This window comes from Schistocerca piceifrons, chromosome 5 (assembly GCF_021461385.2).
Source record: "Schistocerca piceifrons isolate TAMUIC-IGC-003096 chromosome 5, iqSchPice1.1, whole genome shotgun sequence".
NCBI classification, from domain to species: Eukaryota; Metazoa; Arthropoda; class Insecta; order Orthoptera; family Acrididae; genus Schistocerca; species Schistocerca piceifrons.
Window position 1 is genome coordinate 334,296,613 of NC_060142.1, and position 12,578 is coordinate 334,309,190.

At 45.8% G+C, this 12,578-nt stretch overlaps 1 protein-coding gene across 1 annotated transcript in view; it reads left to right on the forward strand.

Annotated features, from left to right (window-relative positions):
* LOC124798372 (coiled-coil domain-containing protein 124) overlaps window positions 1-12,578 on the forward strand; it is a 44,099-nt gene that overhangs the window by 14,497 nt on the left and 17,024 nt on the right. Inside the window, 2 exon segments of the mRNA XM_047261744.1 lie at window positions 10,950-10,980; window positions 10,983-11,083. Of these exon segments, the coding sequence (XP_047117700.1) occupies window positions 10,950-10,980; window positions 10,983-11,083 (132 nt within the window).

The window sequence follows — 12,578 nt, forward strand, 5'->3', positions numbered from 1 at the left end:
AGGCTGCAGTCCTCCTGCCTCGGCCTGCCTCCCATCGTGTCCCGTCATCTGACGTTTGTGGGGATTTTTGTAAGAGGCTTGTGTCGTGGTGGAATGCTTGGTCATCCCTCCAAGGAAACAAGCTCCGGGCAGTAAAACCGCTCCCAACAGCTTGGACAACCTCCTCCCGACCATCTCGGCGAGAGGAGGTCCTTCTGACCAGGTTGCGGATTGGGCATTGCCGGTTTAGCCACCGCTACCTGCTCTCCGGTGACCCAGCCCCGCAGTGCCCTTGTGGTCAGGCATTAACAGTGCGCTATGTTTTATTGTCGTGTCCCCGCTTTAGTCAATCTCGTGTTGTCCTGTCCCTGCCATCTACTTTACCAGATATTTTAGCTGATGACGCTCGAGCAGCTGCTTGTGTTCTGCGTTTCATAACTTTAACTGGCTTGTCCAAAGACATCTAACCTTTTTACTTCTTTTATCTGCATCTTTGTCAGGTCTTTCTGGTGTGTCCCCCTCCTCTTGAGTTTTACTAGATTCCATGTGCTCTAACAACGGTGACTGGGCGCTAATGACCTCAGTAGTTGAGCGCCCTTAAACCCCACCAAAAAAAAAAAAAAAAATCACTTAATGCACTACAAGTGGTCCACCTCAAATGTTCAGTAGACTACTCGATTCAGATCATCCATGACACTTTACGCTGGATCCAACACTGACACAGAGGTATTATTTTGATGGACACCTGGACACTTTAAGAGACAGGGTAATGCTGACAAAGCAGCCAAAGGAGCAGGCAGGGGTAGGGATGGTGGTGTGCATCAATGTGCTGTTCCCTTGCGCACCATAGTCTCATTGTGTGACAGTGGGAAATAAAGTGGGTGTAAGTGGTAAGCAACAAATTGTGGTCTCTCAATGCGACAGTGCAAACTTGTGGACTTTGTGCCAACTACATCAATGGAAGGAAGTACTGCTCACTAGATTGTGCATAGGACACATGGTTTTTTTTTTCCCCCCTCTGGGAGGTGGACAACCACTGTGAAGTTTTTGGTTCAGCATGTTATGGTCACATGTGTTTTATATATTGTTATGAGGGCAAACTTCAGTTTGGCCTGAGATCAGCACACAGTGTTCACTGACAGACACAAGTGTACACAGGTTTTGAAATTTTGTGAACTGGTGGACCTCATCCCTAAAGTACTGGGAAGGGGAGGTCAGCATGCTGTGAGTGGGTAGCTTTCCCAGGCAGTTTGCGTTTTTGTGAATTGGTTTTCAATTTTGTAGTCAAGTGTGTCATGATGGAGGTTTTTTATAATTGGTAGGTCGACTTCCATGTATTATAAGCAACTCTGCCATGGGGAGAGACTTCATCCCCCCTCCCTCCTTCCCTTCCCTCCACATGAATGGCACTCTGCCACTTCATAATAGCACTGATGAACATGTTGTTGAGCCTCTTTTACCGATCATCATCATCATCATCATAATCACGACCGTAATCATCTCCTGGACAACAGGGTATCCATGTGCGACCATCGACCTAGTGTTACAAGAAACTTGAATCAACTGACCAGAAGGCATGTTTCCACTGATCCATGATCTAATCTCGATTATTCTCTGCCCACTGCAATCATAACTGAGGATATCATTGAATCACCTTGGGAAAACATATGGATCATCTAATGCAGAGCCCCATGTTCAGCAGTGTGTGCTGAAGGTTGACGACCTTCACCATTTCTGAGATGTTCGTTCGCAGACCTCAGACCATAACAATCTGCTCTTTGTCAAAGTTGCCCCATTTGTGGTACATATATTTGCTGGAATGAGTCCCCACTCAACTCTGTCCCACTTGTGTTTTTTTTTTCTTAAGCCGTTCTTGCACAGACTGCACATTAGAACATCAACATTGAGGAGGCAGAGTTTCTGATGTCATATCATGGAAACAGCACATTATGGTGTGTGTCCGATCATGCAGAGCAATATCAATTATGTCAGAAAATCTGAGTTCGTATTTGAACATAGACCAATGAGACAGAAAAATGCCACCTATGTCACATGCTGGCCATCTCTCTTTTCAGTACACTCAGGAGATGCAATATTGGATTTTGTCATTTTTACTTGTAGTCCCTATTAGTGGATTTTGTAATATAACATATGTCACATGAATAAATCCCATTTCAAAGCTCCATCACGTTGAGGCTTCTCAAAAACTCATTGTTATGAGTACAGTTGGTTGCAGTAAAATGACAGGAAATGTCAGATGTTTAAAGATTTTTTTTTTGTATTCTGACTTGTGTATTTTGAAAGTATACTGTTGTGAGACAGTGGCACATTGAAGATCCATCAAGAACACACGGTTTTTGGAATGGTCTGTCATAATTAAATGTCAGTTAATATCATATAGATGACTAAAGCCTTCAGGAAGTGGTAACACACAAAATATGGTCATAAGCTGTGGAAGTTTAGTTTAATGTGATGAACAGAGACAGGAAGTTGTGAAGTGATGTGTAACTGGTTCATGACTCTCTGAATATAAATACATTTTCTAAAAGAATCCTAATTTTCTTCTAAATTTAATAGATGTATATTTTGGAATATTCAGTTTTATATAAATACAAGTCCACCTGTCTCTCAGGAATGAGTTTGTCCACTGGCTGTATCTAAAAGAGAACTCACACTACTTCCATTAAGATATTTTTTGCTTTCTTCTTTCAAGTCTTGTATTTCACATGTTCCAAATATTGTGCTATTGAATACAAAAGGTGATCAAGTAAGAATGACGTTAGGGTATTACTAAAAAGTGATGATGATGAAATAATTTTTATCTTATGTGGAATACTATACTAAATTCATATCACGCTATTTGTGTGGAAATTCTATAAGCCAGTGTTCTTACTGACGAAACATGGAACTTTGCTTTTTCCGTTAACATGTTCGTGAATGATGAAGTTTATATTTATGTATCCTACAGAGAGAACATCATTAGCATGTGGACAAGGGATGAAATGTGAATTTTAATAGAGCTAACACAAGAATTTTACGCCCATCAATTTCATGTGATTTGCAAGCCAGAGATACCTAACAACTACCACTGGAGAGTGTTGCAGTCATAAATCACAAAGGCATGTCGACAAATCACATCAGCCAGCGCATCTAATGTGACTTAGGCACTGTGTCTTCTGCAGTTGGTTTTAGCATCCCCATCCACATTGTCATCGGCTGCCTAATCCTGTGTGAGGACAGCTTCAAGCTATTGTAGCTAGTTTACATTTTGAGAACTTGTGTGTACTGTGTAGTTCGCCCACATTACTTGTAGCTCCAAATTGCTGCTGGAGCACGCTGCAGTTGTGTATACAATGTTGATGCACATGTACCATCTGCTCAAACTGTAAAATTCCTGAATGCTCAGCAGCAAGGTAGAGATAAAGTCAGTGTGTAGCATGTTGAATACCATGGCCTGTGTGATAACAGCTTTACTGCGTCATGTGCTCTCAGTGGCAGCTGAGTAGCACACAACAGATGATTTTTTTTTTGTTTTTTTTTGTACAATCTTCAAATGACTTTGACAACTTAATTTTCTGTGCATAGTTAGGTTTTGCAGAGGAACATTGAAAGAAATTAACACATCACTCTTGGAAATAAGATACCTCAGCAGAGTACTTCAGTCCTCTTTTCATGGCACCTAACACATGCTCATTTCATATTTAATCAACAGTGTTTTGTACTTACAGTTTCTCAGATATGTTTCTTAGTTAGTTAGGCATTTTAACTAACAGGAACACTGAATCATCATTATGTATACAGAGAAGTCATTTTTGGTATCATAATGCACTCATTCTCCTAGTGTCTTCAAAGAGCATTTCTTGCCAGGGCACAATTGGCTGATATCATCCCTGTGCTGAAACTCCTGGACTGATGTTCTTATTTCAGTGGTGTGTCATGAATCCACCTTTGCCAGAAACTACTGTGCATAATTTTGTAGAAGAGCTACCCTGTAAAATATATCTGTCATAGTGTATGGTGGGACTGCAGCTGTACATGATTAGCAGCTACAAATAAAATAGCTCTGGTAGCCAGGATGGTTTTGTAGCTTTATTACATTGGATGTGAATTGTAACAAAGTTCATGGACTCATTGCTCTTCATGAGAGTTGTCATGCTAAAATTATTGTGGGAACCGGGAGCTGGGTGAAACCTTTAATAGAAAGCTCTGAAATATTTAGCGAGGTACAAGAATGTGTATTGAGAAGATAAATTAGACGTCAAAGGAGGGGGAGTGTTCATTGCTGCTGAAAAAAATGTCTGTTGAAGTTGAAACTAGGTGAACTCAAGTTAGTTATCAATATAATAGAGGGAAACATTCCACGTGGGAAAAATATATCTAAAAACAAAGATGATGTAACTTACCAAACGAAAGAGTTGGTATGTTGATAGACAAACAAACAGACACAAACACATATGCAAAATTCAAGCTTTTGTGACCCACGGTTGCTTCATCAGGAAAGAGGGAAGGAGAGGGAAAAGGATGTGGGTTTTAAGGGAGAGGGTAAGGAGTCATTCCAATCCCGGGAGCAGAAAGACTTACCTTAGGGGGAAAAAAAGGACAGGTATACACGCGCGCGCGCCCTCACACACTCGCACACATACATCCGCACATATACAGACACAAGCAGACATGTGTAAAGGCAAAGAGTTTGGGCAGAGATGTCAGTCGAGGCGGAAGTACAGAGGCAAAGATGTTGTTGAAAGACAGGTGAGGTATGAGCGGCGGCAACTTGAAATTAGCGGAGGTTGAGGCCTGGTGGGTAACGGGAAGAGAGGATATATTGAAGGGCAAGTTCCCATCTCCAGAGTTCTGACAGGTTGGTGTTAGTGGGAAGTATCCAGATAACCCAGATGGTGTAACACGGTACCAAGATGTGTTGGCCGTGCACCAAGGCATGTTTAGCCACAGGGTGATCCTCATTACCAACAAACACTGTCTGCCTTTGGCCATTCATGCGAATGGACAGTTTATTGCTGGTCATTCCCACATAGAAAGCTTCACAGTATAGGCAGGTCAGTTGGTAAATCACATGGGTGCTTTCACATGTGGCTCTGCCTTTGATCGTGTACACCTTCCAGGTTACAGGACTGGAGTAGGTGGTGGTGGGAGGGTTCATGGGACAGGTTTTACACTGGGGGCGGTTACAAGGGTAGGAGCCAGAGGGTAGGGAAGGTGGTTTGGGGATTTCATAGGGATTAACCAAGAGGTTACAAAGGACGGCGGAAAGACACTCTAGGTGGAGTGGGGAGGATTTCATGGAGGATGGATCTCATTTCAGGGCAGGATTTGAGGAAGTCGTATCTCTGCTGGAGAGCCACATTCAGAGTCTGATCCAGTCCCGGAAAGTATCCTGTCACAAGTGGGGCACTTCAGGGGTTCTTCTGTGGGAGGTTCTGGGTTTGGTGGCTCTGGTTATTTGCTTCTGTACCAGGTCGGGAGGGTAGTTGCAGGATGCGAAAGCTGTTTTCAGGTTGTTGGTGTAATGGTTCAGGGATTCAGGACTGTAGCAAATTCGTTTGCCATGAAGACCTAGGCTGTAGGGAAGGGACCGTTTGATATGGAATGGGTGGCAGCTGTCATGGCAGCTGTCATAATGGAAGTACTGTTGCTTGTTGGTGGGTTTGATGTGGACGGATGTGTGAAGCTGGCCATTGGACAGATGGAGGTCAACGTCAAGGAAAGTAGCGTGGGATTTGGAGTGGGACCAGGTGAATCTGATGGAACCAAAGGAGTTGAGGTTGGAGAGGAAATTCTGGAGTTGTTCTTCACTGTGAGTCCAGATCATGAAGATGTCATCGATAAATCTGTACCAAACTTTGGGTTGGCAGGCCTGGGTGACCAAGAAGGCTTCCTCTAGGGGACCCATGAATAGGTTGGCGTACGAGGGGGCCATCCTGGTACCCATGGCTGTTCCCTTTAATTGTTGGTATGTCTGGCCTTCGAATGTGAAGAAGTTGTGAGTCAGGATGAAGCTGGCTAAGGTAATGAGGAAAGAGGTTTTTGGTAGGGTGGCAGGTGATTGGCGTGAAAGGAAGTGCTCCATCGCAGTGAGGCCCTGGACGTGCGGAATATTTGTGTATAGGGAAGTGGCATCAATGGTTACAAGGATGGTTTGCGGGGGTAACAGATTGGGTAAGGATTTCAGGCGTTCGAGAAGTGGTTGGTGTCTTTGATGAAGGATGGGAGACTACATGTAATGGGTTGAAGGTGTTGATCTACGTAGGCGGAGATACGTTCTGTGGGGACTTCGTAACCAGCTACAATGGGGCGGCCGTGATGATTGGGTTTGTGAATTTTAGGAAGAAGGTAGGGGTGTGGGGTGTTGGTGGGGTCAGGAGGTTGATGGAGTCAGGTGAAAGGTTTTGTAGGGGGCCTAAGGTTCTGAGGATTCCTAGAAGGTCCGCCTGGACATCAGGAATGGGATTACCTTGGCAAACTTTGTATGTAGTGTTATCTGAAAGCTGACACAGTCCCTCAGCCACATACTCCCAACGATCAAGTACGACGGTCGTGGAACCCTTGTCCGCCGGAAGAATGATGATGGATCGGTCAGCCTTCAGATCACGGATAGCCTGGGCTTCAGCAGTGGTGTTGTTGGGAGTAGGATTAAGGTTTTTCAAGAAGGATTGAGAGGCAAGGCTGGAAGTGAGAATTTCCTGGAAGGTTTGGATAGGGTGATTTTGAGGAAGAGTAGGTGGGTCCCGCTGTGACGGAGGACGGAACTGTTCCAGGCAGGGTTCAATTTGGATAATGTTTTGGGGAGTTGGATCATTAGAGGTAGGATTAGGATTATTTTCCTTGTGAGGCCTTTGGATAGGACAGAGGTTCCGGATTGGGAGAGGGGTTTTGAGGAAAGGTTAACTACTGAATTACGGTGTTGTGGTTCCAGATTGTGTTGGTTAGAATTTTGAGGTTTTGGGGGGGGAGTGGAGCTGGAAGTGGAAGATTGACTAGATGGGAGAGACTGGGTCTGTGTGCAATGAGAGGAGGTTGAGGTTTGCTGGAATGGTTGTGGAGGGTGAGTGAGTTGCCTTTCCGGAGGTGTGAAACCAGGAGATTGGATAGTTTTTTGAGGTGGAGGGTGGCATGCTGTTCTAATTTGCGGTTGGCCTGTAGGAGGATGCTCTGAACAGCCGGTGTGGATGTGGGAGAAAAAAGATTGAGGACTTTTTGTAGGGATAGGAGTTGACGGGTGTGTTCATTAGCTGAGTTGATGTGTAGGTGAAGGATTAGGTGGGTGAGTGCTATGGATTGTTCAGTTTGGAACTGGTATAGGGACTGATGAAAGAAGGGTTACAGCCAGAGATGGGAACTTTAAGTGTGAGGTCTTTTTGGGGTAATGCCAAATGTCAGACAAACCTGAGTAAATAAAATATGGGAGCGCAATCTGGCTAGGGCGAAGGCATGTTTGCAGAGGGAATGTAAATAAAACTTAATGGGGTCGTTGTGGGGATGTTGTGAGGGTGACATGGTAGTAGAAGGTGGAAAGTGTAACATGAGGCTGAAATGAAAATAAAAATATATGGGGAGAGATAAAGGTGAACTAGAAAGCAGCTGGAGATCTGGTGTGAAAAAAGTCGAAAAAGTGTTCGTTAAAGCTGAGCTATGTTGATCCTGTGGTGAACTTGGGTTGGTAAACAACGATGTGCACAAAGGTTAGGTGGTTGTGTTGCCGCCAAAACACGTTAAAGGGTGGGGAAATTTGGGAAAAATTTCGAAAAAACTGCGTGTAAATGTATTAAAAGGACAGATGTTTTTGCTGGCCACTCGATTCCACTGTAACAAATGTAGAATCATTGAGAGAAGGTCTATGCTCCATTGTGTGGATATACCCAGTTCATGCAAAGTTAGTTCGAGGCAACTTTAATCTACAGAGTATAGTCTGGGAAACTGCGTAAGGTATGGAAAAATAGTCTTGTGAAGCACTTTTCAACACATTTTCCAAAAACTGCGTTGAACAACTAGTTAGATAACTCGCTCACAAACGAAAATAGTTTAGACCTTGTAGCTGCAAACAGACCTGACCGTATTGACAGTGACGGTTTAGAGAGAAAGTTAATAAATCCACCACGATGACTAGGAGAATATTTATGTGAGGAAAAACCTGAAGTGAACACAACTGTTGTCACAGTGGAAGACAGGAGAGTCCACAGCATATTCATTAACAAGCTGTAGAAGAAAAGGCAACATCTCCTAACGATGTTGAAATAAACTCCCTGATTTATGTTCACAGTAACCCTCCCCCCTCCCATTCTCCCCCTCCCCCCTCCCCTTCTCCCCCTCCCCCCTCCCCTTCTCCCCCTCCCCCCTCCCCTTCTCCCCCTCCCCCCTCCCCTTCTCCCGCTCCCCCCTCCCCTTCTCCCGCTCCCCCCTCCCCTTCTCCCCCTCCCCCCTCCCCTTTTCCCCTCCCCCTCCTCTTCTCCCCCTCCCCTCTCCCCCTCCCCCTCCCCCTCCCCCTCTCCCCCCTCCCCCTCTCCCCCTCCCCCTCTCCCCCTCCCCCTCTCCCCCTCCCACTCCCCCTCCCCTCTCCCCCTCCCCCTCTCCCCTCCCCCTCTCCCCTCCCCCTTTCCCCCTCCCCCTTTCCCCCTCCCCCCCTCTCCCCCTCCCCCCCTCTCCCCTCTCCCCTCTCCCCCTCTCCCCCTCCCCCTCTCCCCCTCTTCCCCTCTTCCCCTCCCCCTCTCCCCCTCCCCCTCTCCCCTCCCCCTCTCCCCCTCCCCTCTCCCCCTCCCCCTCTCCCCCTCCCCTCTCCTCCCCCTCTCCCCCCTCCCCCTCCCCCCCTCCCCCTCTCCCCTCCCCCCCTCCTCCCCCTCTCCCCCTCCCCCCCCTCCCCCCCTCCCCCCTCCCCCCTCCCCCTCTCCCCCCCCTCCCCCTCTCCCCCTCCTCCCCCTCTCCCCCTCCTCCCCCTCTCCCCCCCTCTCCCGTCTCTCCCCCTCTCCCGTCTCTCCCTCCCCCTCCCCCTGGTGGGGGAGATGGTGGCAAAAATGGTCCAGGCTTGTTTCATTAATTGGAGAGCTTCATGGAAACAGTGTGAGAACCTGAATTGGCAAGTACTTGTAGGTAGATCCCAGCCGTCCTGCCAAAGCCTACTTCTAAAGCTTCAAGAGCTAGTATTGTGTGAAAACTCTAGGAATAGGCTATAGCCCGTACATATTTCTTCTGTTCAGAGCATTTGACTAATTGCAGTGCATGTGGCCACCCCCCCCCCCCCCCTTAAACAGTGATTCTTCCCATGCTGCTTATGTGAATGGTAGGGGAAGTTCCACACTTTAGAAATAGTAAATCTGCCTGATGTGTGAAGTTACACTTTCGTGTGCTGCACTAGTATGAAAATGTTCAAATGCAGTTTTTGGGGAACGTTATTGACTTGGAACTTGTAACGTATGCGCCTTTCATCTTTTGTTGGCAGCTCTGCTTAAGGGTTTGAATGGTTTCAGTTTTTCTTTCTATCAGTGGAAAGAGAAATTGTTCTCACTTAAATATACAAAATGTAGTTCAACGAAATGAGTGGTTTGTAATCATCAGGATGTTTCTTAGGCTCTGAATTGAGTTGTGTTCTAAATCATTATGTCCTCATCTTGCGAATTGCAGCAGTGTCATACACCTTTTATAACTAGGGACTGACACATGGGTGCACACACACACACACACACACACACACACACACACACACACACGTGCACTGATGAGCCTAAACATTAAGATCAGCTGATTAATAGCTTGTCAGTCTGTCTTTAGAACAAAATACATCACTGATTCTGCGTATCAGGTTTCTGACAGTTTGTTGGTATGTTCATGGACATTTGTGGCCATGCACAGGTCATGCTCTTGTAAATAACAATCGCCGATTTATGTACACGCTGATGATGCCTGATTTCAGCCCAGATGGATTCCAAGGATTTACATAAGGTGAATTTGGTCACTGAGACAACAACGTGAGTTCACTATAAAGCTCCTCAAACCACTGTAGCATGGTTCTGGCTCAGAAACACGGACGATTATACTGATGAAAGATGACATCGCCTTCAGGGAAGACATCAAGCGTGAAAGGATGCAGATATACAGGTGGTTCGCAACTGTCAGTGTCTTCGATTACTACCACATGTCCCATGCAATTGCAGGAGAATGTCTCCCATAGCATAATACTGTTCCATCAGTCTGCTTCTGTGGCATGCTGCACACCGTTCACCTCGATGATTACATTTGTGGATATGGCCATTGACCTAGTGTATCAAAAAGGTGGTTCACCCGAAGAGCCAACACAATGCCATTGAATGACGGTCAAATCCCAATGGTCCTGTACCCACTGCATTCATAATTCATTGCGTCATTGGGTCAGCATGTGAACACACAGGGATAGTCTACTGCGTAGCTCAATGTTCAATAATGTACAATGAACAGTGTGCTCTGAAACATGTTCGTACACCAGCATTGTGCTCTTTTGGTACAGATGCCACACATTCTGTGATGACTCATGGACGTCCAACCATTTAGCGCCTAGCGGTAGTTTGTGTCCTTCTTCTTTCCATAGATGCTCACGGCAGTAACACAAGAACATTCAACCATCTTCGCCATATTCAAGGTACTCGTTCACAGGCTCTGCATGATAATAATCTTCTTTCTGTCAGATTTGCTTATCTCAATGGGTTTCCCTATTTGCAGCCCATTTCTTTGCTAGGGTGATCCCCTGTCTGTGTCTACTCTGCATACATACTTTTTTTACTGCGTTATGTGCCTGCAACGCCACCAGGTGGCATCCAGTGTCGCAGTTTGTAATGTCAAAGTTTTTAGTGGTTGTAATGTTTTAGCTTAGCAGTGTTACGATTGTATCTGAAAACCCTAGGTTATCATTTATTTGTACATTTATGAAACTGTAAGTAGACTTTTTAGTTTGTTTAAATGTTAGTAATTATTTCATTTTTTCATTCAAGGAAGAACAGCTACGGAAGAAACAAGCAGTTTTAGAAAAAAGGCTGAATCCAAAGCACTCCTTGAACAGGAGCTGAAAACCATTCAGACTACAAATAAGCAGCCAGCTGCCAAAATAACTCAGGCACAGATCCAGGTATTTTTTTTAATTTGTAGTCCAGTATCTGTCATTTTTATAATTGTAAATCTTAATTCTACTGAAATAGAGAATCTATTTTTAGAGAGAGTGCTTTCAGCTTAAGCATATTTAAACTCTATTGTGGCATAGTACTGGAACACTTCACTTATTTATACAATAGAGCTACTGCAAGTTGTAGTCTCCTCCTAGCTCCTCCTGCCACCCATGAGAAACTTTATATATATAATAGAGGGAAACATTCCACGTGGGAAAAATATATTTAAAAACAAAGATGATGTGACTTACCATACGAAAGCGCTGGCAGGTCGATAGAAACACAAACAGACACATACATACACACAAAATTCAAGCTTTCGCAACAAACTGTTGCCTCATCAGGAAAGAGGGAAGGAGAGGGAAAGACGAAAGGAAGTGGGTTTTAAGGGAGAGGGTAAGGAGTCATTCCAATCCCGCGAGCGGAAGGACTTACCTTAGGGGAAAAAAAGGACGGGTATACACTCGCTCGCTCACGCACCGCGCGCACGCGCACACACGCACACGCACAAGCAGACATTTGTAAAGGCAAAGAGTTTGGGCAGAGATGTCAGTAGAGGTGGAAGTAAAGAGGCAAAGATGTTGTTGAAAGACAGGTGAGGTATGAGCGGCGGCAACTTTAAATTAGCGGAGGTTGACGCCTGGCGGATAACGAGAAGAGAGGATATACTGAAGGGCAAGTTCCCATCTCCGGAGTTCTGACAGGTTGCTGTTAGGGGGAAGTATCCAGATAACGGACAGTGTAACACTGTGCCAAGATGTGCTGGCCGTGCACCAAGGCATCTTTAGCCACAGGGTGATCCTCATTACCAACAAACAGTGTCTGCCTTTGGCCATTCATGCGAATGGACAGTTTGTTGCTGGTCATTCCCACATATAAAGCTTCACAGTGTAGGCAGGTCAGTTGGTAAATCACGTGGGTGCTTTCACACGTGGCTCTGCCTTTGATCGTGTACACCTTCCGGGTTACAGGACTGGAGTAGGTGGTGGTGGGAGGGTGCATGGGACAGGTTTTACACCGGGGGCGGTTACAAGGGTAAGAGCCAGAGGGTAGGGAAGGTGGTTTGGGGATTTCGTAGGATGAACTAAGAGGTTACGAAGGTTAGGTGGACGGCGGAAAGACACTCTAGGTGGAGTGGGGAGGATTTCATGAAGGATGGATCTCATTTCAGGGCAGGATTTGAGGAAGTCGTATCCCTGCTGGAGAGCCACATTCAGAGTCTGATCCAGTCCCGGAAAGTATCCTGTCACAAGTGGGGCACTTTTGTGGTTCTTCTGTGGGAGGTTCTGGGTTTGAAGGGATGAGGAAGTGGCTCTGGTTATTTGCTTCTGTACCAGGTCGGGAGGGTAGTTGCGGGATGCGAAAGCTGTTTCAGGTTGTTGGTGTAATGGTTCAGGGATTCCGGACTGGAGCAGATTCGTTTGCCACGAAGACCTAGGCTGTAGGGAATGGACCGTT